The sequence below is a fragment of the Microcebus murinus genome, chromosome 11 (assembly GCF_040939455.1).
Source record: "Microcebus murinus isolate Inina chromosome 11, M.murinus_Inina_mat1.0, whole genome shotgun sequence".
Lineage (NCBI taxonomy): Eukaryota > Metazoa > Chordata > Mammalia > Primates > Cheirogaleidae > Microcebus > Microcebus murinus.
The window spans coordinates 8,811,617-8,835,461 of record NC_134114.1 but is presented as its reverse complement, the minus strand read 5'-3'; the positions used below and the strand labels follow the sequence as shown (position 1 = coordinate 8,835,461).

General features: G+C 37.0%; 1 protein-coding gene across 3 annotated transcripts in view; it reads left to right on the top strand.

Moving 5' to 3' along the window:
* CTNND2 (catenin delta 2) overlaps positions 1–23,845 on the top strand; it is an 862,752-nt gene that overhangs the window by 151,484 nt on the left and 687,423 nt on the right. For all 3 annotated transcript variants that reach the window (XM_076007934.1, XM_076007935.1, XM_012790278.3), the window contains exon 2: positions 10,684–10,820. In XM_076007934.1, coding sequence (XP_075864049.1) covers positions 10,689–10,820 — 132 coding nt within the window. In that variant the 5' untranslated portion in view covers positions 10,684–10,688. The remainder of the gene's footprint in view (positions 1–10,683; positions 10,821–23,845) is intronic.

Here is a 23,845-nt window from a genome sequence, read left to right as displayed (position 1 = left end):
CCCATGATCTGACCACTTCTCATGGCCTCTACTGCTTAGGATTCAAGCTGCAGAGGAAAGATTACATCAAAGAGTTGACTGTTGGTTGAGTGGAGATAAGGACCATCAATAGAATGTTCTGAAAGGATGGAAATTTTCTGCTTTTTTGTGTAATAAAGTAGCCACTGGCGAGCTATGGCTATTGAGCACCTCACATATGTATGGTACCACTAATTAACTGACTTTTTATTTTATTTTTTTTAATTTTTTAATTTATTTTTTAATTTCAGGATATTATGGGGGTACAGACATTTTGGTTACACGTTATGACTTTGCCACACCCAAACCATGATTTGAGATGTGTCCTTCCCCCCCTACAATGCTCATCGCATCCATTAGTTGTGAGTTTACCCACTCCCAACCCCCCCCCCCAAAGAATATAACTATCATATGAGCAACTTAGTGTTGATCAGTCAGTGCCAGTTTGATGGCGAGTACATGTGGTGCCTATTTGCCTATTCTTCCATTCTTGTGATACCTCACTTCGGAGGATGGGCTCAAGCTCTATCCAGGAAAATGTAAGAGGTGATAGATCACAATCATTTTTTTATAATTGAGTAGAATTCCATTGTATACATATACCATATTTTATTAATCTACTCATGGATTAACAGGCACTTGGGTTGTTTCCACATCCTTGCTATAGTGAATTGTGCTGCCATAAACATTTGAGTGCAGATGTCTTTATTATAGAATGACTTTTGTTCCTTTGGGTAGATGCCTAATAGTGGCATTGCTGGATCAAATGGTAGTTCTACTTGTAGCTCTTTGAGGTATCTCCAAATTCTTTTCCATAGAGATTGTACTTATTTGCAGTCCTACCAGCAGTGTAAGAGTGTTCTTATTTCTCTGCAACCTCACCGCCATTTGTTGCTTTGGGAATTTTTGATAAAGGTCAATCTTACTGGAGTTAGGTGATATCTCATTCTGGTCTTGATTTGCATTTCCCTAATGTTTAGAGATGATGAACATTTTTTTGTATGTTTGCTAACCATTATTCTGTTTTGTTTTTAAAAGTTTCTGTTAATGTCCTTTGCCAATTTATTAATGGGGTGGTTTGATTTTTTCTTGTTGATTTTTTTGAGTTCTAGATAGATTTTTGTTATCAGCCCTTTATTGGATATGTAGAGAGCAAAAACTTTCTCCCATTCTGTAGGTTGTCTATTCACTCTAGGGGTAGTTTCCTTGGCTATACAAAAGGTTTTAATTTGATCAGGTCCCATTTATTTATTTTTATAGCTGCTGTGATTGCTTTGGGGTGTTCTTCATAAATTCTTTGCCTACACAATATCTGAAAGAGTCTTCCCTACATTTTCTTCTAGGATTCTTAAGGTTTCATGCCTTAGGTTTAAGTCTGTTATCCATCATGAATAGATTTTTGTAAGAAGTGAGAGGTAGGGGTTCAGTTTTAATCTTCTGCATATACCTTTCCAGTTTCTCTACCACCATTTATTGAAAACAGATTCTTTTCCCCAGTGTATGTCTTTGTGTGCTTTGTCAAAGATTAGATGACAATATGCAGATGGTTTCATCTCTGGATTCTCAGTCCTGTTCCAAAGGTCTATGTCTCTGTTCTTGTGCCAGTGATATGCTGTTTTAGTTACTATAGCCTTGTAGTACAGCTTGAAGTCTGGTAGACTGATACCTCCCAGTTTGTTCTTTTTGCTTAAGATTGCTTTGGCTATACAAGGTCTTCTCTGGTTCCATACAAAGCATAGAATTATTTTTTTCTAAATCTGTAAAGAATGATGCTGGTACTTTGACAGGAATTGCATTAATTCTTCAGATCACTCTAGGTAGTATGGACATTTTAACAATGTTGATTCTACCAATCCATGAGCAAGGTAGATTTTTCCATCTGTTTACATCTTCTATAATTTCTTTTCTTAGTGTTTCATAGTTCTCCCTGTATATGTCTCTCACCTCTTCCATTAAATATATACCTAGATATTTGATTTTCTTTGAGGCTATTGTAAAAGGTACTGCATTTTTTATTTGAATTTTGGTTTGACTGTTATTGGCATATAAGAATGCCTCTGATTTGTGTGTATTAATTTTATATCCTGAGACTTTACTGAATTCCTTTATCAATTCCAGGAGTCTCTTTGTTGAATCCTTGGGGTTTTCTACATATAATTTCATATCATCAGCAAAGAGTGATAGTTTGATCTCTTTTGCCCACATTTGGAGGCTCTTAATTCTCCTCTCTTGTCTAATTGCTCTAGCAAGGACTTCTAGCACTATATTGAATAGGAGTAGGGATAGTGGGAATCCTTGTATTGTTCCAGATCTAAGTGGGAATGGTTTCAGTTTTTCCCCATTCAGAATGATAGTGGCTATGGGTTTATTGGATATGGCTTTGATAATTTTAATGTATGTCTCTTATATGCATATTTTGCTAAGAGTTTTATAGTAAAGTTCTGCTGGATTTTGTCAAATGCTTTTCCTGCATCAATTGAGAGAATCATATGCTCTTTGTTCTTGCTTTTATTTATGTGATGAATTGCATTTATAGATTTACACATGTTGAGCCAGCCTTGCATCTCTGGTATAAAGCCCACCTGGTAATGGTGAATTATTTTTTTGATATGCTGTTGGATTCGATTTGCCAAAATTTTGCTGAGGGTTTTTGCATGAATATTCATGAAGGATATTGGTCCATAGTTTTCTTTTTTTGTTGTGTTCTTTCTTGGTTTTGGTAGCAAGGTGATGTTTGCCATATAGAATGAGTTAGGGAGGATGCCATTTTCCTTAATGTTGTGAAATAATTTCTGTAGTATTGGTATAAGTTCCTTCTTGGAATGTTTGGTAGAACTTAGAAGTGTGGCCATTTGGTCCAGGACTTTTCCTTTTTGGAAGGTTTTAATTACTGCTCCAATTTCTGTGCATGATATTGGTCTGTTAAGGAATTCTGATTCCTCCTGGGTGAACATAGAGAGGTTGTATGTTTCCAGGAATTTGTCCATTTCCTCCACATTATGTAGTTTGGGGCATAAAGGTTTTTATAGTATTAAAAGATAATATTTTGTATTTCCGTAGTGTCTGTTGTGACCTCTCCTTTTTCATTTCTAATTGAGTTTATTAGAGTCCTTTCCCTTCAAGTTCTTGTCAATCTGGCAAGAGGGCTGTCAACTTTGTTTATCTTTTCAAAAATCCAGCTTTGGGTTTTGTTGATCTTCTGTATAGTTCTTTTGTTCTTAATTTCATTTAGTTCTGCTTTGATCTTTGTTATTTCTTTTCTTCTACTAGGTTTAGAGTTGATTAGCTCTTCCTCTTCTAATTCCTTGAGACTGTTTGTTAGATTGTTGATATTTGAGCTTTCTGCTTTTTGGATGTGAGCATATAATGCTATTTGTTTACCTCTCAGGAATGCTTTTGCTGAGTCCCACAGATTTTGATGACTTGTGTCCCCATTATCATTAAGTTTGAAGAAGGTTTTGATTTCTGTCTGTATTTCCTCCTTTATCTAATAGACATTCAACAATAAATTTTTTCATTTCCATGATTTTGTAAAGTGATGTGTATTCCTGTTGGAAATGAACTCTAATTTTATACCACTATGATCTGAGAAGATACATGGTATTATTTCTATTTTTTTAATTTGTTGAGGTCTGATTTGTGGCCTAGTATGTGATCAATTTTGGAAAAAGTTCCATCAGCTGATGAGAAGAACATATATTTGGCTTTATTTGGTTGGAATGCTCTGTAGAGGTCTGTCAAATCTTTTGTTCTAGAGCTCTGTTTAAGTCCATTATTTCTCTGCTTATTTTCTGTTTAGAAGATTTGTCCAGTTCATTTAGTGGGGTGTCGAAATTCCCAGCTATTGTGACATTATTGTTTACCATGCTATTTAAATCAGACAGGGTTTGCTTTATGTATCTGGGTGCTCCTGAGTTGGGTGCATGAATATTAAGAATTGTTAAGTCTTCTTTTGGATCTTCCCTTTCACCATTATATAGTGGCCATCTTTGTCTTTTCTTACTTTTGCTATTTTAAAGGTTATGTTATCTGAAATAAGTATAGCTACCCCTGCTTTATTTTGACTTCCATTTGCCTAGAGGATTGCATTCCATCCCTTGACTATTAGCCTGAAATCATCTCTGTGGGTTAGATGTGTTTCGTGTAGACAGCAGAAAAGAGGCTTCTGGATATTTATACACTCTGCCAGTCTATGTCTCTTCAGAGGACAATTCAAGCCATTCACATTTATTGAGAGGATTGATATTGGAGGTAAATTTTCATTGATATTGTTAGGTAAATTCTTGAGTGATTTTACTTTGGAGTGTGTCTAGTGCACTGTTCCATATGTAATGCTGGTCTGAGTACTTCCTGTGGGTCTGGTCTGGTCTTCGCACATTCCATCAGAGTTTGTTTGTCTGGGAAGATCTTTATTTCTCCCTCATAGATGAAGCTTAGTCTGCCAAGTAGAGAATGACCATTATTATTTTAGAAGATTAAGGATAGACACCCAGTCCCTTCTGGCTTGTAAAGTTTCAGTTGAGAAGTCTGCAGTTAGTCTGATAGGTTTTCCTTTGTAGGTTATTTGCTACTTTCACCTCACTGCTTGGAGGATTGCCTCTTTTTTGTTTACTTTGGTCAGCCTAATAACTATGTTACGTGGTGACTGCCTTTTCACATTGAGTCCCCCAGGGTTCTGTGTGCTTCTTGTATCTGAATGTCTAGATTTCTGCCCAGGCCAGGCATATTTTCCTCCAGTATTCCATGAAATAAGTTTTCTAGCCCTTGTGTATTTCTTCTTTTCTTTCAGGGATGTCGATGACTCTAAAATTGGTTTCCTTACATAATCCCACATTTCTTTTATGTTTTGGTCTTGTCTTTTGTTTCTGTGTTCTTTTTCTTCATCCAATTTGTTTGGAACATAGGCATTATCTTCAAGTTCTGTGATTCTTTCTTCTGTGTGATCCACTCTGTTTTTCAGGCTTTTCATCTGTGTTTTGAAGTTCCTTGAAAGCCTCCTTCATTTCCAAGATTTCTGTTTGGTTCTCCATAGTATTTCAGTTTCTTTAGAGGTTTTTTCATTCATTTCCTATATTGTTCTTGTGGTTTCTTTATGTTGAATTTCTATTTTTCTCTTCAAGTCCATTGAGTTTTCTTACAATCCATATTCAGAATTCTTCCTCTGTCAATTTACTCATATCATGTAAGTTGGTATCTATTGAAAGAGATTGAATATTTTCTTTTGGGGAGATTTTTCTCTATGATCCTTCATATTTCCAGTGTTCTTTCGCTGATTCTTTCTCATCGGGCTACTTTGTTAAGAACTGGGGGTGCTGGGGCTGGGTTATGGCTTTAATTTCAGAACCTTGAAGGGACATTCCTTGGCAGTCCTGGGGAGATGCACTCTGGTCCTGTATTGCCTTAGAGGTGTTTTAGCCACTTAGGACATCTCTGACCTGTTGTCTTCACCTCTTGCCAAAGGAAATTAGTAATTTTGGACCCATTGCTTAATATCCCAGGTGGTAAATCACTCTTGTGTGAGTGACTCCATTGTCCTCTGCTAGTTTGAGAAGGAAGACACTGTGTTGGGCTAGGGGCTTACCCTCTCTTTTGTTACATGTACTTTGCATGGAGGAGTCAATTATCAAGGTATTCCAATACCTTTGTTTTGGGCTCTACACCACCAAATGGGGTATACCAGTGCCCCAATCTTTGGTAAATATCTTGTCACTCACCAGGATTACTTTAGCCCTGTTACCGCTTTAGGTGTGGTAAGAATAGCAACAGGTGCCTGGAAGCCTGAGAGCGTATACTTTTGTGGTTGCTTGATCTGCTGCTAGGGAGATCTGCTAATGTGTTATTCAGGGCTCTTTCACCATACTTTTGAAATAGCCCCAGGTGGGGGTTGTCAATATGTTCAATTGCTGAGGACTCTGGCCAAGATTTTCCTTCCCAGACTGCAAGCCCCAAAGCTGTCAGTGGCCTGGGTGTAAAGCCACTCACCCTAGTGTTATGTTCTTATCAGATATTCAAGACCAACCCACAGGTCTGATAAAACAGTCTGTCCCCTTTCTCTTAGTCCCAAAGTCCCATAGATTCCCTCCAGTCACACAGAGAAGGTGACTTTTCTCCTTTCTCCCTACCTCCAAGGGTGTAGCCTGCCATGCTGGGCTGGGGGAGGGGTGTTGCCTGAGACCCTTGCACGTTCAGGTCCAGAAAACCTCTTCTCTCATTTCTCCTCTCCTGCAAAGGCAGGGTCTTCCCTGCCTTAGGGGCAGTCAAGAAAAGTCTAGCTGCAGAACTGTGGGAGAGGCACTGCCAGAGGCTGCTGCATGCAAAGAGGCTTCTCTCTTTACTTCGCCCCTCCAAGGGCGGCGTTAGTCAGGTCAGCCTGAAGCCACGCCCCTCCAAGGCAGGAGTTTGGTCCGCGTGAGGTAGAAGTGCTGGGAGAAAGGAGAAGCTCCTCTGATGCCACCGTCATGTGGAAAGCAGCCTCTCTCGCCACTCCACCCCTCCAAGGGAGGAGATTGGTAGGCGTGGGGTAGAAGTGGCTGGGTTGGGGACAAACTCCTCTGAGGCCCAGAGGCCACAGGTTGCTCAGCCCCAAAAGCGGCTTCTCTCATTATTCTTCCCGTTGAAGGGAGGAGCTCGGTAGCGTGAGGTAGCGGCAGTCCGGGGTGGGGTCAACCTGGCCCAGAAGCAGCTTCTCTGGTTACTCTGCCCCTCCAAGGGAAGAGCCTGGTCAGCGTGAGGTAGAAGCGGCCGGGTGGGAAGCTCCTCAGAGGCCACGGGCAGCCGAGGGTACCTCAGCCCGGAAAGCCGCTTCTTTCGTTACTCCGCCCTCCAAGGGTGGAGTTTGGTAGGCTGAGGCAAAAGCAGCCGGGGCAGGGCGACAGGCTCCTCCAAGCAGGAACGACTCAGCTGGGAAAGGGGCTTCTTTGGTTACTCCGCCCCTTCAGGGGCAGGGCTTGACCAGCCCGCTCCAAAGGGCGAGCGGCTGGGGGTGGAGAGTTCAGAAAGCGGCTTCTCTCCTGACTCCCTTGCTCCGAAGGCGGGGATTGCTCTGTCAAGCGGTGGCAGTGGCGCCGCCTGAGGCGGTTGCCTGGGCTGCCCTGCTGGGCTGGAGAGGGGCGGCGTCCAGGTGGGCAGCGCGCCCCACACACAGCATTTCTAGGCTATGGACCCCCCAAATGGCAGCTGTCCACCCACAGAGAGCCAGCACCGGAGGCGACTGTTTGGGGGGCAGCGGGCTCTGGACCTGGCAGGCTGTCCCCACGAGCCACCGGCTGTCCCCTTCACTTCCTGACGCGTGGACTCGCGCCCGCCCGGTAGGGAGTCCTACACACTGTATTGCATCCTGCACCGGCTGAATCTTCCGTAGTTTCCAGGGGAAGAAGATGTCGTAAATGTAAAAATGGGTAAAAATTACAAATACAAGATAAGTAAATTTTGACGCATATAGATTATTAAATACGAAGTGTACATTACGATTAAACCGTGGAATAATTAATGTTTGTTGACATAAGAAATTGTGAGATGTTGTTGAGCAAAATATAAACTATTCAGAAATGCTACATTAGTACCCCATTATTTAAAAATAATTATGCAAAATAAGTTATATCAGAAAAAAATAAATTACCCAAATCCCAAAGTAAATATACTTATCTAGGATGGCAGAACTGCTCATAGATAGTTGCTCTTCCTTTGTTTTTTTTTTTTTTTTTTTTCGGTACACTTTCCAGATTTCCTGAATTTAGCATAGATTAAATACTAATTTTTAGTGGATCAACTCTGATTAAGAATCAAGTATTTGGCCATGTTACTATGAAGTCAGAGGCTTAAGACTTTTTAATACTTCCTGCAAGACAATCCAGGGCTTGGTTGGGGCAGGTCCTTGGCGTGTTTCCTCATCTCTCTGTACACTCCGAGCAGAGAAGATAGGAGTGGAGGGCGACAGTCTTCCCTGTGGAAACGTAGTGAGGACCCATAGTTAAATTAAATCTGGGTGTTAAAAATCATGAACGAAGGAAATTACTCCAAGTCATTTGCATTCAGGAATAGAAGTGGCCTTAGGTAGCAGTAGCTATGTATGGCGGAATAAGCCTTGAAGATTTCACTTCTCTTTCCATTATTGCTATATGGAGAAAGGAGGTAGATAAACAGGCCTAATTATTTCTTAAGCCCCGTGGGTCAAACCTGTCAAGTGCCTAAGGATAAACCTTGATTAGGTGCCTATTAAATCCCACAGTTTATTATGACAGGTCACTGTCATACTTTTAAGAGTTACATTTTATGAAAATTATTTTGCAGACTAGCATTTAGGAGGCAGTATGGGTTATAGGAAATAGGCAGACACATCAAAGGGACACTAAAATAAGAATAAAAAGGCAGAAAACGTGAGTTGCAGATGCACTTATGTTACTTAATAACTTTGGGGCCTTACACAGTTTCTTGGTCAAAAAATATATTGATGATAATACCGCTCAGAGCCTGAATTAACATGGGCCCAATAAAACTCAGAGAACACAAAAATTAAAATAATAATTTAAAATGTGTAAGATTCCTCCTTTCTCAGTGTAAGGCTCTCTTGTGTAGAGTCCACTACATAAGCTGTTGACGTGTATATAGGTGGAGATACAGGTCCAGGGAGGCTCTCTCAGGCACCCAGATGACTGTGCACATAGGAGCCATTATTTCTTTTTAATGCTTTCCTTTTGTCCCTGCCTCTTCTAAGTGGAAGGCCATGGGTCCAGCTGTTTACCTGGGCACAATATTTGTCGATCTGTTTGTCTGTGTTATAACACTTGATGAAGTAAGAAAGCCCCATATGAAAGCTAGTTGAACACATCAACATACTTTATTATGTTCTTCCCAACCCCACCACCATAATTACTTAGGTCTCTTTCTTTCATGCTGTTGCTATCCATCACCTCAAATACTTGGAACTTTTTAGTCAGCTATATTGCATTTTGCCAAATCATATATAATCTGATCCTGACTCCGCTCAAATTCTGCTTTGTTAATATTATTTCCCCAAATCCTGTCACATAATCTATGCTTGTAACAGATTTACTTTTCCAGTGCTAATGTAATCCCCACTGGTAACATTAGGAGTAACTTGCTTCAAAAAATAAAAACAAATCAAAAGTTAGTTGGAATGTTCCATGAGAAATTTGGATGACCACTATTTTTATTATATATTTTAAATAAAATTCCATAATGCAGTCCTTTGAGGTTTGTATATCTCTAAATTATTAACTAAATGTAGCTAATAACATAAGGGAAGGTCTTATATGAAAATTATTCACTTAATGTAAAACCCAGGGCACTCAGATACAGTGTTATAGGAAATATCTTTTAACATTCACACAACACTGGTTCCTGAGGGACATGTAATATAATAGCTTTAGGCAAGAAAATAATTTTTGTTTATCCTCAGCCTTTAATTGAGATGGGGATTTTGTAATGCTCTGGTAAAAATTGCCCTCTGTTAATTATTGCTTCCTCTGTTTATGATCATGGCTAGATGATATATGAAACAATTACTTCACTCTCTTTCTCAGTCTGTTTGGGCTGCTGTAACAAAATACCATAAACTGAGTGCTTATAAATAACAGAAATTTGTTTCTCACATTTCTGGAAGCCAGGGACTTCAAGATCAAGGTGCTGGCAGATTCAGTGTTTAATGAGAGCCAACTTTGTGGTTTGTTGATGGTGTCTTCTTGCTGTTTCCTCATGTGGCAGGAGGCGTGAGAGGTCTCTCTCAGGTTTCCTTTGTAAGGATATTAATCCTGTCAATGAAGGCTCAACCCTCATGAACTCTCAAAAGCCCCACCTCCTAATACCATCATCGCCTGGGAGTTAGTATGTCAGCATATGAATTTGGAGGACATACACATTCAGATCATAGATAAGTCCAATAGAGCAAAGTACCTTTTGGGAATCTTGTCTTTAACCGGTATGCATGCATCTATTTATGCATTAGGTCTAATGGTATTTAAGTTTCTGCATTCTTTCATAAATAAACTCAGACAAAATAAACTGTGGCAAATGGCCTTTACCTGCTTTCAGTAGTTTTTGTCTGCTGTCTGTCACAGAGTAGGAGCTCTGTCAATATTTGTGGAGTGGATGAGTTATTAGTGTATTTCATGGTACCAGCTAAGCTGCTCATGTTAATTCAGGCATCTCTTTAATTAACGATAAATTATTAATTGTTTATTTTGTATAATTTCTTTGCAAAGGGGATTATCTGTTTGATTTTCTTCTGAGCTGGAGATATACCAAAAGGCAAGTAATAAATTTGCCTGCAACAGATATCAATTTGTAGCTGGGCTAGCTTCTTAGACTTAATTCTTCTTTATCTCTTTACTCTTCGTTATAATCTCACTTGCCTTTTCCTTCTCATCATTTCCTTCCCCATTTACCTCAAAGACAAAACACAAAGCTGTGGGTGTGTTCTGGAATTTGGTGGGGGTTGATGTATGGAGAAACCATTCTATTTACCTGTACTATTACTTCTACTTACTTGCGCTGTTCCCCTTCTATAATAATGTCATGTTTGTCTGTTTTTTTCTGAAGTTCATAACTTTCATTTTTATGACGTGTAGTCTTTAAAGTTACTTGATAATTATGCCTTTTTGCAATGACAACATGCAATGGTATTGAGCTTGCCCTCTTGCATTGCAGGAGCTATGCCTGTCCCAGACCAGCCTTCTTCAGCCTCAGAGAAGACCAGCTCCCTGAGCCCAGGCTTAAACACCTCCAATGGGGATGGCTCGGAAACGGAAACCACCTCCGCCATCCTTGCCTCAGTCAAAGAACAGGTAGAAACATTCCATTTTTGTGACATACGTTTGGGGACATTTAAAAAAATAATTTCTAGATGAACAATGAGGATTAAATTATTTTGGAAGAAAAATCATAATTTTCAAGCAGAATATTGGAGCCCATTATATAAATAATATTAAATTATGATTATAATGTCTTTTGACTCCATATTTTTAGTCATAATTTAGGCAACTTTCCTTGAAAAAGGATTATATGCAGGGAAAAAAAGACTTTACAGTTAAAATTTCCTGTAGGTGAAGATTTTGCAGATTCTTTGATAGGCCTGGCATTTAATACTCTTAAATGCATGCAGTGAAATAATTGGCCTTTAGAAAATATAAAGTTTAGTAAAGTTTTGAAATATATCTAGGAGGCTAAAAAATTAATGTATGTGACAACAAATGAATATCAGATTAGGTTAAGGCAAATTAGTCTTCTGAGTGTTTCTGAGATGAATCTGGAAGGATACAAGAACTTTTTCTCTCAAAATAATCAAGATCTGCATGAGTCTTCCTCCAACATTACTTTGCCCTAAAAAAGGATAAGAAAATGAACTCTGGATCTTAGATTTAAAAGAAACTATTTCCTAAAAGTCATATTTCTTATAAAATAAGAAGTGGTAAACAATCAACGGAAGATGGAAGATCAAGATTCTCTTATTTACTTCTTATAAGCCTGTGCTAGAAAATAAATCAGCATTTTTAAAAGCAACAAAGCCCCTCCTGTGTGTGTTAGATGATTTGGTGATGCTGAATTAGCAAGGGCAGCACGGTGGGACTGACATAACTTACCTGACTCCACAAACATCTCAACAGAGCAATAGCCTAAAATGGAGCAATTGAGCACAGTAACTCCACTCAAAAAGAAGAAGTGCTCTAGGGGAAACTGATTCTGTTTAATAAGGGGGAACTGATTTAGATACGGGGAGGAAACCACCTAAATGATACACTCACTGAATGGAAGAGTCAATGGTGCTATCAGTCAAAGTTGTGCCACCTAGTCAGGAAGTATGCAGCTAAGTAGGTACACAGGGGAATGTTGAATAGATGGAATGGGTAGTCTAGTTTATGAAAATAGTCAGTAAGCAGGAAATTAGGTTGAGCTTTAGGCTGTATTACTTGATTAGGTTCCTTCTAAAAGCTCACTCTTGGGAGTTTTCTGATTATTTTTAAGGGGAAATGGAAAAGGGAACAAACAAGGGGTTTCTTGCCACTCCCTGTACTCCAGATACTTCCTTGTTATAGTTGGGGTATGTCAGACTTTCTTATTCTGGTACGATCTGGAAGTCTTGCTAGGCTACTAGCTTTAGAGTAGTGATAAAATATAAAACAGGAGGAATAAATTTAATAGGAAAACTATAAGACCTGTCTGATAGAAACTATGACATTTCTGAAATTAAAAAAAAAAAGAAAATAAACAAATTAGAAAAAAACTGTAACATTTCATTCAAGGACATAAAGTAATTAAAAATAGAAAGATATGCTATGGTCCTGTGTAGAAAAGCCTGATACCATCACAATATTACTGTTTTTTCAAATTAATGTATAAAATTTAGGCTGTTGTAATCAGGTCTCTGTGGCTGGTGGTTTCTTTCTTTGGCAAACTGGATCAAATTATTTTAAAGAGCATGTGGAAGCATAAATATATGAGGGTGCAAGGAAAATTTTGATAGATTTTAGCTCACCAAATGTGCTAATCACAGTGGTATCCAGTTGGCTCAAAATAGAATGATCTCTGTGTTTTGACCATAACTGAGGGTTCAGAACAGATCAAATATTCAGAAAACATGACTAATTCATTTAAAGTTAGTTTTTTAGTTTAGTACAAAGAACTGCTTTAATGGTGTCAGCACAACTAACTCAACATCTGGAAGAAAATTAAAGCCATTAATGCACAACATACACAGAAATAAACCTCAAAGGGAAAACATTGTAGCTATAAAAATAAAAGTGTAAATTTATTAGAAGAAACTTTGGGAAAATAATCACATAAACTGAACATGGGGAAGGCTTTAAGGCAGGAAACTCTCAGAAGCCATACATGAATGGTGGATACATTTGGCAATATTAATACTATCAAAAATAGCAAGGTGAAATTCAACATAGAAAAGTAGAAAAATAATCCAAGAGAAAATATGTACCATGGGTATGACAAAATGTTGAAAAAATTAACATGTTAAGACTCCTTAATGTGGTGAGAAAAGGAGATATAAAAGTTTAGAAAACTAGGCAATGGATATGGACAGAAGAAAAATGCAAACAATGAATATATGGAAATATTTTTCACTCTACTAATCAGGGACATAAAATTTTAAATGAAAATAAGGTATCATTTTAGTCTGCCAGGTAGACAAATGTTGAAAAATAGTATGTATTATATGCTCACCAAGGGTTAAGGTTGGAGAAATCTATATTCTTTTTCACTCTAAATGGGAATATGAATTACTGTAATTTTTTTCTAAAATGATCTGTTTCTATGAATTGACATTTAAAATGTTCAATAGCTTTTGATTTAGTTGTGCTTAGACATATATTTTATAGAAATGAGTGAACTAGAACATAAGATTTTATGTATATGGACATTTATTATAAAATTACTTGAAATAGCAAAAATAGAATTAGAAAAATATTGCTTCAGGAAGAGTTGAAAAAATTACATCTTTTCTATAAAACATTATGCAGTTATTAATAAAAATGAGTTGGGGCTATATGTCTAATCCTTAGAGGGGAAAATCCATGAGAATTTTTAAAGGAAATGACATAGTATGGTATTATCCTGTATTTTCAAATTAAAATAGTAAATATATTTTTGGTTTGTACATATTTATGAGCATCTTGAAAAGTATAAGAGAAAAAAATCAAACTATTAACAATGATTACTGTAAGCATTTACAATTAGATGGAGATGGGAATGGACATAGGACATAGAGGATCAGAAAGAGAATCAAAATAAGAAAAAAAATTGAGATGCTGGAATAAATATCAGTTGGGTTTGGATAATAGGAAATATTGCTTCAGCTTGAAGAGTGACATTTGAATGTTGCGAGTGGATAAGCTCTTTGAGGCAGAGCTGTGTTGCTGTAAATAAAATGACCTCTCAGAATCCTTGAAGAGAATGTAATAAAAACTTTGTGAAAAGCTTTTTCTAAGTAATTGAAAATATTATTGCTCATTTTGGGGCAGCAAAGGTGAGAGTCTTTGTGGCAGTTAGCAAAAGTGAGGAGGGATGAACATCTGTTCTTGAAACTTGAGATAGAGCAAACTGAAGTGCCTACATCAGAGGCCCTGAGTTTGGTACTAAGTGCAGCATCTGCCTCTGGGAAGCCAGAAATCAACTAGCAGGTGCTCTGATGTAAACAACCAGTCTCATCCTTTACTGGGGATTTCTGTCCTAAATCATTCTTAAAATTTCCTTCTTCTTTTTTTTTTTTTCCTCGAGTATAGACTGTTATCTATGGAGTTAAAGATAAGTTAAATATATTTTTTAAAAATATTATCTGAGATTAGGAAAAAGTGACTTTTAAAAGTTGATGACTTCTCTGATTCTCATATGTACTATACGAGAGTATAGTTCACCTAAAGAGTATTTTCCTTGTTCTGTATAGGTATTGATGAGAACTAGATTTCTTGAGTAGAAATTATATTTATTCACTTAGATAATTTCAAATTAGAAATTTTATGGCATCATGCTGTTTCCTACTCTAGTCCTGTCTCTTTTAGAAGTCATTTCTGCAGGAGAGAAGTCATTCTTTTGTCATAGCAGGCATGTATTCTGAACTGACTCACATGTAATAAGTTTGCACAATTTATTTACTCATTCGGTAAACATTTCTGAGCACCTTATATAGCCTAAGCACAATAAAGGGTACTGCATCTATAAAGAAAACCCAGTCTGATAGAATTTATTAGAATAAGTTGCTAATGAGATTAAGAACACAGGTTCTTAGTTTATTCCCATAGACTGAACCTTAAGTCATGCCAAACTTTTAAGTCATGAAATGTGTCCTATGCAGCATGAGCATGATGGCATCACTGAGATATTGAACACAGCAGTCATGATTGTTCAATGCAAAGGTGTTCATTGATTTTTTTTTTCTTTAGTTGAATTTTTCACCTTGATTGCTTTTTAACCCATGAATTTTACACCTTCATATCAATATAAATAGAGCCATGATTGTTGTTATACCCTATGGGTAATTTTCTCTGTTTTGGACACATCTGTCTCATTTCTAATAGTTTTCAAGTCTCTCCTGCAATGGGGCTCTAAGAGAGAGGCACCATAAGCCCATCTTCTTCCCTGTGAGTGTCCCTCACCAGAAGAAGAGGGAAGGACAGAGGTCAGGCATATCATTTTGATAAAAACCAAGAGAGGCGATTGATAACCATTCATTACAATGAGGAGCCAAAAGTGGTGTGGTTGGCTAAAAGGGTGAGATGGGTTAAGGGATTCTTTTTTAAGATGAGAGATAGTTCCATGCTGATAGCAATGACCCATTAGGGGAGACATTAGTGATGCTTAAGAAAGAGGGAATAACTTTAGGGGGAATAGTCACTGAATAGATGAGAGTGCTCAAGTGGAGGGATGGGTCTCTGGAAGGAAGACACTTCATCTACTACAGCAAGAGTGAGGCAGAGTCCATGGATGCAGATGCAGGTAAGCTGTGGTGCTGGAAACATGTGGTATTTCTCCTCTGCTGTCATCAGAGAGGCCAGGATGGCTTGCTTTGAGTTGAAGCCTATTTGGAATATGTGGAGAGTTGGACAGGGCCAAGGGAGAGAGGAAAAAAAAAGAAAGAGAGAGAGAGATAGGCGTGCTGGAGTTGAGAGATGCAAGAGTGATCACTATGTTGAATCTTGGAATCCACGCTGAGCACATAGCAATAGACAGAGAATTGGTAGGAAAGATGGATTCATAGTCAGAGTAAATATATCTGGATGGTGATAGCTTGAGAATGGTACGCTTAAAGTCAAGAATTTGAACGTAATTATTGTTAATGTCAAGACTTAGGTTAAGACTCTGGGAAATGAGGAAATCAGAAAAAGAAAAGAGAGAGGAAGGCTGTTCTCTGGGTCACCTCTGTGATAGCTGGTATGAGGCTGATAACAGAAGAGGTGGTGATGAGAAAGAGCAAGCCGTCTTTCAAATCTCCGATGAGTGAAGGAGAGACCTGGGCAGTTGCTTCACAACTATGAGAAGGACAAATAGGTTTGCTTGCAATTTGCCTAAGAATAGCCAACCTCATCTTCATTTGTGTGTCTTCATTTTTATAAATCGCTATAATTTTGGTCTGTACTATTAGAAAGAATTTATATTCAATCATGCTATATACAACATTGGTCTTTGTATTTTATTATAAATAAATATGAGTACTACTTTGCTCTTAGGAAAATATAATTTTCCTGAAAACATATGTCTGTTTCAAAACAATATTTCTTTCCCTTTAGTTGAACACTGTTTCTTTTGATCCTCACATACTTTCAAAAATTAGTATCTAAAGAGTCTTCCTTGTAAACAAGAAAAATCAGTGGGGCATTTTAGAATCTTTAGAGCTCATTGATCTTTGTAAACTGTTTTGGCTTAGATAAAGAAGTTTTTAAAAAAATAATTTTATCAGCCAAGTAAATATCAGAATGAATAGATTAAATAGCAAATTTCTAAGTATGTAACAGTCTATGCAAATATGTTACATGTTCCTTACATTTATCCAATAGCGTTTATCAAGCTCCTACTGTGTGCTTAGAACTGTACTTCCACAGGTGATTCTCAGATTAGGAGTTTGCCTTCAAGTAATTAGCAATGGAGCTAAAAATACAAGACAGGGCTGGGGGCAGTGACTCACACCTGTAATCCCAGGACTTAGGGAGGCCAAGGCAGGAAAATCACTTGAGGCCAGGAGTTCAAGACTAGCCTAGGCAACATAGTGAGACCCCATCTCTACAAAAAATAAAAAATTAACCGGGCATGATGGCATGTGCCTATAGACCCAGCTATTTGGGAGGCTGAGGCAGGAGGATCACTTTATCCCAGGAATTTGAGGTTGCAGTGAGCTAGGATGATGCCACTATACTGTACCCCAGGCAACAGAGTGAGACCCTGTCTCAAAAACAAAACAAACAAACAAACAAAAAAGACAAAAATATGTAAAGAGTTTTAAAATAAAAAAGTATATGGAATTTTAAGAAAGCTGTCTGGTCAGTGTATTATCAAAATCCAGATGATTTATGCAGATAAAAAATACTCCCCGAAATTAAGAGCATTTATATCTCTAGATATTCTATTGCTACACTGATTTTTCTTGTTCTTTAAATATCACAAGCATTATAAATCATATTTTTGATTTTAGAAGAATTTTTAAATACCATTATTTAGGATATTGATGATTTCTTAGTAGTAAAACACATGTTCTCTTTCTTTTAAGTCATTTATGTTATTGTACTTAATATGGGAAAGTAAGAGTAAAGCCATTACTGGGATTTCACTATGGGGAAAACCACTGTACTAAGTACTTTCCATAAGCTGTTTCATATGAAACAGCTGAGGTGATAAGAAAGCATTTTAGAAGATTCATCTTATAAAATGGAAATTTTGATTTTTTTATATGGGCTTGAAGATAGCATGCCTTCATTTTTATTTAGCTTCTACATTTATAACTTTATAAGTAACTTAGATCTGTGTAACAAGAATAATATTTGGAAGGAGCTCATTATAAAATACTCCCTTCATTAGTATTCTTCTAGTGCCACATATCATTGCGAAATCTTTCAGCATTATTAGTGTTACTGTAATGTGCAACAATAGTTTCTGATAACACAATGAGTTATCAGAAAAATGACCTATAACTATTAATCAGTTTCCAAATGGTATTATGGAAAAGCATTTTATGAAATTAATGACACAATTATCATCCATGAAAAAAAAGGAAATTAAAGCACCTTTAGGAAAGGTCAAGAAGATAGAGGATTATCTGCAAAGACCGGTGAACTTTATATTCATTTAGTTAGAGATGGAAAGAATTATCCATAGCATAGTACTACCAGTTCAACTTTTTCCATATTTCAAAATTAAAATGACAATTACTTCACTGCCAATTTTTTAATTTATTGTTTTGTTTCAAGCCAGGTGTGGATTGAACAATTTTAAAAGCTCAATTTTCACCTAATTTTCATCAGCTGTGTTAAGAGCAGTACTTGTGTGTTTCAAGATGTAGATTGAGAGGTGAAGGCACAAGTTAGGAGTACCCAGAACTAAGTTGTGACACACGATATAGTTTGTAACGAGGGAGGAGTAGAAAGCCCTGTGAATATCATATACAAAGGAGAGGGGTATAGATAGATTTACCAGATTGGGTGTTTAGACTTCTGGGAAGCTAAAGAAAGAAAACGAGTGTGTATGGAGTTGATGAATGAAGAAAAGGGATGGTCAGATAGCATCAGATTGATGGGACCGCCTAGGTTTGAAGTGGGTCGGTTGCCTTGTTGAGCTTGTGCATCAGAAAAATGACATTAGAAACTAGAAATCAAGCAAAAAAAAAAAAAAAAAGGAACTGTAAACTAATCGTTCAAGATTTTGGGGATTAATTAATGTTAGGCATTTCACTTATGGGTAAATAATTCCGGAGGTGGGGACAGATCATCTCTCTCTCTACCCTGACCCTGTCTCCCCATGTTCTCTTATGTGTATTTTCTTATATTCTATAAATTATTTTAACTTTTTCCCCTAAAATATAATTTTTTCCTTATGATTTCCACTTGTAACTCTTCTCAAGACACTTATATACCTCTCCATCTTTTTGATCACCCCAAACTCCATTCCAAGAATTAACTTCTTTGGTGGCCCTCTGCTCTGTTCTCTTTGACAGAATTAGTTGTTGGGTTTATAGGGTGCTGGAGGCTGTGATGGGAAAGATAAAAAGGGACTAAGGTTTTAGACACTAAATTATAAGATAAACTTTTAGTATTTGGGTTTTGTAACATGACATTACATGCCTAATGCCGCCTTTAAGTTTATTACTAGAATTCATTGTTAAATATTCATATGTGAAATCATATTGAATATTTTAAATGTGATGTTTTAATAATTTTTATGAATTTTCCATTATAAAGGTGATTCATGCACATTGTGTAAAGTTTAAAACATTTGATAACAAAATGAAAATTTTATTTTGAAAATATACTACAACCAGAGATAGCCACCCCAATATTTAGGGGGATTTCTTTCCAGGATTTTTATATGAATGTAAGATTATTTTTATAAAGGTTTTTTTTTTTTTTTGCTTTAAAAATATGTTATCCTCTGTGTACATTTAACATTATTATATCAGAAGTAATTTTTAATGCCTTAAATATTATTAAAATTTTTTCTAGTAGGTATATAACATAGATTCATTGTGAATTATTTAATAGTATAATTTTATTTCACTTTCCTACCTTTGTTGAACTCTTAGGTTGACTCAGTTTTCTCAGCATGAAATAAAAATAACATGTCATACTCCCTCATACATAAATCATTGGGTCTTCTTTGACAGACATTGCCTGGAGCACAGTTTTGAAAAAGAGTTTAAGGACCCTCATAAACTCACTTGGAAAATATGTCATAGTTAATTACTGACAAGAGCTACAGGCAGGACAACAAAGAGGAGGCTTTGGAGGTAGAATAGTCAATGCCCAGTACAGGGTTTTCACAGAGTAGGAAAATAAACGGAATATTCTAGGGAAAGTAAATGGGGAAAACATTGGTTATCCAGAGAAACCAAATATGGTAGGAATAGTTAAGAAAAACACAGGAATTATCATAGAACATGGATAGGACACAATGTTGATTAAGTATTTCCTCAAAATAAAAATACTTTCAAAAGGGCAGATATTCAAGTTTATATATTTTGTAAAATATATGTTATATATTTTTATAAAATCTAAACATGAAACATTTCCTCAGGTATGTAATTAATAACTTTTTCTTTAATAATTATTTTGTTCAATAGGTTTTATGACCAAAGCATCAGACTTTAAAAAATATTAATATTCACTTTACCTACTGAAAGCCATATAGACTTATAGCTCACTGCTAGTTAGATAGAATGAGCAATATTTGATAGCACAACAAAGTGACTATACCCAACAATAAGTTAGCGTATACTTTAAAATAATGAAAAGAGTAGAATTAGAATGTTCCAAACATAAAGAAATGATAATTGCCTGAGGTGGTGGATACCCCAGTTACCCTGATTTGATTAATTCACATTGTATCCTTATATCAAAACATCACATGTGCCTTATAAAGATATGCAACTATTATTTACTCTAGTAATTAAAAATAAAGAAAGCCATGTAGGAAATTGCTATGGAATTAAAATGAAGAATTAGATTGCTTTACTCAGAATCCAGTGCTTTTTTAAATTTTTTACTATATTACACTGTCTCATCCCTAAGATAGAATAATGGGGTTATAATATGTTGTCTAATATTTTTTCCAAGGCAAGAATTTCTCTGTAACCCAGGTTTTGCTAAGGTCAAGTTAGATGGCACTTTTGCCTGTCTAACTCTTATTTAGCTAGTAAAAGGGAGGGAGAAACTTACCATCAGTTGTAGCTGTAACATATTTTTCGAATCTGAAGGAATCATTGGTAAGAATCCAAATAAAAATACTTCAAGGACCTTCTCCTTATTTTTAGTTGATAATGTCTATAAGAAAATGTGATACGAAGGGAATGCTATGGGTTAAGTACAGTCTTGCTTTAGTGGGAAATTCTGGTTGCTGAGAGCCAGTGGTCTGGACTGGAGTTATCTCTTGCATGCATCAGTGACATAGGTAAACATGCCTGAGGCAGCCCATTGATCTCCTTCACGTTACTGTCACTCTTCTGCAATCATAAAAGGCACGTGCAGGTTCATGCCCTGGGCTCTAAATGAGCTGGCCCAGTGGCCTGCTGGCATGGAAAAGTGAAGATCAGCATCCTCCTTCTTTACTAATGACGAGTTCTGACTTTCACATTCTACTCGTAGCCTCAGGAAGCAGCTGGGCCACTTGCTTAATTACTGTGAGAAAGAAAGACTCAATGTCAATAAGGCAGAAAAAAACCCAAATCACTTCTGACAGATAATCTCCAACGTTTAGATAGACAATACTAAATAGCTCCATTCACGGCGTCAATAGAGGTAGTCATCTGGGGACACATTTGCAGCTTACGCATCCTGGAAGATCTGCCTGGTAAAGAAGTTATGCACAAATTAAAAATTAAAATTACGTGAAAGTCTAGCTACCATTAACCCATAGTTGTTACAGGCAATCACAAACAATTCCGTATACAGTTTTGACGCTGCCATTTCTTCTATTCTGAGAGGTATAACTCTGGGATGTCAGTCAGGGCTGTTTAAGTCTTTGATTTAATTCAAAGCTTTTGAAGTACAATAGTAGCCCTGTTGGCAAGCACCCCTGCCCAGCACCTCCACAGCAAAGAAGCCCTCCAACCAACAGAATACCAGCTTTGTACCCAGCCCAGCTATGAGCTAACGCAGACACTTTTAGTAAGTAATACCATGCACTCTAAGGACTTGTCAGAGACCTGAAATTTCCTGATATAGACCTCCTGTCAAAATTCAGAGGCAGTTTATTCTTAAAATGAATCATCTAGAGTAGTAGTGGTCCACAATCTTTCTGGCACCAGGGACTGGTTTCATGGAAGGCAATTTTTCCACAGACCAGGGTGGGGGGTGGGAGATGGGAATGGTTTCAGGATGATTCAAGTGCATTACATTTATTGTGCACTTTACTTCTATTATTATTGCATTGTCACTTGCCACTTACTGATAGGGCTTTGTTAATAAGAGTTTTCAAACGATTTATTGTGGTCTCTTGCAGTCAGGTGTCTCTGCTAATGATAATCTGTATTTGCAGCTTCTCCCCAGTGCTAGCATCACCGCCTCAGCTCCACCTCAGACCATCAGGCACTAGATTCTCGTAAGGAGTGTGAAACCTAGATCCCTTGAATGTGCAGTGTACAGTAGGGTTTGCACTCCTGTGAGAATCTAATGCCACTCCTGATCTGACAAGAGGCAGAGCTCAGGCAGTCATGTGAGCAATGGGAGCTGCTGTAAATGCAGATGAAGCTTCGCTCACCTCCTGTCTGCAACCCTGGGGTTGGGGACTGCAGATCTACAGTGTAAATACTTCCTCTTTTGGGAGCTCTGCTCATATTGGGAATAGCACCTCAGCCTTCCACCAGAATGCCCTCCAAGAATGCAGCTTTAATAATGCTGCAATAATATGATGATTCCTCCTTTATGGAGACTTGAGATGAAGAATTACCATATCAGGAACTTTTCTTGTTTGTATGGAAGCCTGATATTGAAAACCTTTCCCATACTGTAGTCAACTGAGTTAATAAAAATGAAACATTTTAGTACTAGATATATTACTGTTACTAGTAATAATTAATAACTGTAACTTTTCTTCTAACAAACACCCAAGCTTACTGTTAATTTGTGGAAGAGAGTTCTATTGGATGTGGCCACATCTTCCTTGCTTACTTTTGTGTCATCAGCCCCTGGAGCAGGGCTGGCCACTGCGGAGGTGGTCAGTATATTTGTATTGAGGGTATGACTTAGGAAAGAACTTGCTGTCCTCTCCTGTTCTGTTGTAACTCAAAAGTAAATTCTTTGTTTAATTGTAATAGAAAGCCTTAGTTTAGTTTTGTGGTACCAGGGTTTCATCATTGTTGTGTTGATCATATCCCTTTACCCTTATTTTAATGGTTGTATTAGGTTTAGGGCTACCTTCATATTGCTTCAGAACTAGTCTTTTGACTTTGATGAATCCCAGGCCCCCAAATTGCAATTTCCTCTATAAAGAGCCTGAGTCGAAACTCATTTAATCAGGTGGAATGATATTTTTCAATTTAAAATGAGGCTTATTAACTATATCCTTCATTATTAAAATATGAATTTTTTTCTTAGACTGTGCCTTATTTCAGTTACAAGAAAAAATAAAAAAACACCTACCATGTTAGTACATGCATCAGCAACTTCGTACATAAAAGACACCAATATACTCATTGTCTTTGTTTATACACAGTTATGCCAAGTTTATCATATTTGTTGAGTAGCTCCTTCAGTGATTTTTAACTGCTCTTTGAAAGCATTTTCTTTCCCAGAGTCTCAGAGCATTCCAATTATTTGCTTTACTGCTTATTTTGTAATTTTTTATTTTGGGGAAATTTTTCACATATTTGTGCTTGATATAACTCGTAATGTTCTCATAAATGTTCTGTTTTTTATAGAATTTGAAGCAAGTTTTTTCTGTTTGTTATTTATTTGTCTGTTTGTTTAATGGTGGTGTGGTATATGTGTTGTATGTATGTGGTTTTTTTTCTAATAGTTGGCTTTTTAATATTTATTTTGGTACAAAGTACCTTTTGAGCATATTTGTGTGGGTAGTTCTGAGACTGACAAAAAGTTTACTTCTCTGCAACTGTATATCAGAATAATTTCAGTCTTCTGATTACAGGAAATAGAATCTTCATAGAAAAAAATATGCCATAAGGATTTCTGTTGAAAAATTATAAGCACTATTATAGCAAATTACTTATTATGTCCCTGACTCATTTAAGGATTTATTTTTCAGCATTTTCCTAGGAGAAAACTCTAGGTGAAGATGGTATCTTAAAATAATCTATTATTGAAATCCACTTCACTAAAATGTAAAATATGAACACACTTTTATGTCAACATAGGAAGCAAATAGATTGTTTTTGTTAGAAATGCGGACCCTATCTAAACATTGTAGCAGGGTGAATTGAACAGGTGAATTTTGACAATGTACTTAACCTCCAAACCCACTGTGGTAGATCATGTGTTTCAAAGTGGCTAAAACATTATTTCTCATCTTTCATGTCCTTCCTATGATGTGAACCTGACACTGTTCAGTGGATAGATGGGCTCCATAGTCCCTTTCCTTCACTTTAGCTAATCTTGGGCCTCAGGTGGAAGTCACAGCATGTGACTAGGGCTACAGGGAAATAGGCCTC